General features: G+C 41.4%; 1 protein-coding gene across 1 annotated transcript in view; it reads left to right on the top strand.

Moving 5' to 3' along the window:
- Nucleotides 1-850: 850 nt before the first annotated feature.
- The window catches only part of LOC121813023, a 10,588-nt gene continuing 10,173 nt past the window's right edge, over nucleotides 851-1,265 (top strand). The window contains exon 1 of the mRNA XM_042216437.1: nucleotides 851-1,265. Coding sequence (XP_042072371.1) covers nucleotides 883-1,265 — 383 coding nt within the window. The 5' untranslated portion in view covers nucleotides 851-882.

The following is a 1,265-nucleotide window of genomic DNA, read 5'->3' as shown; positions in this document are numbered from 1 at the left end:
GTCTGGTGAGGCTGAAAAATAATCATGTCTCTTACATATTCTGCCAGGTATTACCTAATGTTTCATCAGTGTTTCCCTCTTATTTTGACAGTAATTTAATTCACTTGAAATACAATTTAAAAAGGGAGGGTTTGATGGGGGTTGGGGAGGAGGACAACTTGATTGCGTTTGATCCTGATTTGGAAAAAGATGGGATGGTGCTTTAGTTAGATACGTCAAGCCTTATGAGCAATGACAGCAGTGTTGATGTTGAAGTGCCTGGAGTGTTGAAACTAGTTGAAGTTTCATATCTTGTTCTTAGCCTGGTCTGGCTGCAAAGGTCCCTGGAGTTTTTTAGGGGAAATTCCCAATCATATTAAAATTAATAGGTTTGCCAATGTGAGGGCGAGGGAGCGACTGTGTGTGTGTATCTGTTTTGGGTTAAGAGAGAATCAGAGAAAGAGGTTTGATTTTACCTCATCTCCTAGTGTGAAGCTGCTGCAGTGGGGTTTTTCCAGCCAAAATAGGTTAAAATGTTCTTTTTAGTAATTTCTGCAATACACTGACTAATGTGTGACAGCATTTGAATAAATATATTTAAAATTCATCACATTTAAAATGGTTGCATTGTAAAAGCTGGGAGTCAAATACATTGGCTCATCATAGTTTGTGAATCTTTGAGATATTTCTATTATTTTGCATAAAGAGGACCTAAAACATTACTCCTAACACTAACCCTGATTGCCAACAGTAATGACCTCAGAGGGTCTAATTTAGATATTTCTGAAATCTGGGAAAAGAGTTTATGCTCGTGATGCTGGACAATGTTACACCCCATATTTTTTTTTTATCCAGAGCTGTTCCTAAATAGCTATCTGATATTTAGGGCGGCGCCAATCCAAGATGGCGCCGCGTATGGATGCCCTGGTGCTTCAGTGCGTTACTTCTGTCTTGTTTTTGTGCATAACTTCTGTGTCTGGGCACTCCTCTGGATATTCTTACACCAGAGAAGAGCTTCTTAACCACAGGACTACAACACCTGTGGATTTACTTCCAATATTTGTCGCATCCGCGGCAGATTTACTGCAGACTCTGATCAGGAAATTGAGACGCCGAAAGAGAGGTAAGCGAGCCGGCGCACTCGTGCGTCTGAGGAGACGTGGACTGCGAACTGCTCTTCCTGGGATCTTCCTTTCCAATGTACGATCACTCAGGAATAAGACAGACGAACTGGCCCTGATGAGAAGCATGAACAGAGACTTTGCCTCCTCCTGTGTGTTATGTTT

Source organism: Haplochromis burtoni, unplaced genomic scaffold (genome assembly GCF_018398535.1).
Source record: "Haplochromis burtoni strain Fernald_Lab_line unplaced genomic scaffold, NCSU_Asbu1 Contig_1057, whole genome shotgun sequence".
In the NCBI taxonomy this organism is placed as follows: domain Eukaryota; kingdom Metazoa; phylum Chordata; class Actinopteri; order Cichliformes; family Cichlidae; genus Haplochromis; species Haplochromis burtoni.
This window is presented reverse-complemented; position numbering and strand designations above follow the sequence as displayed.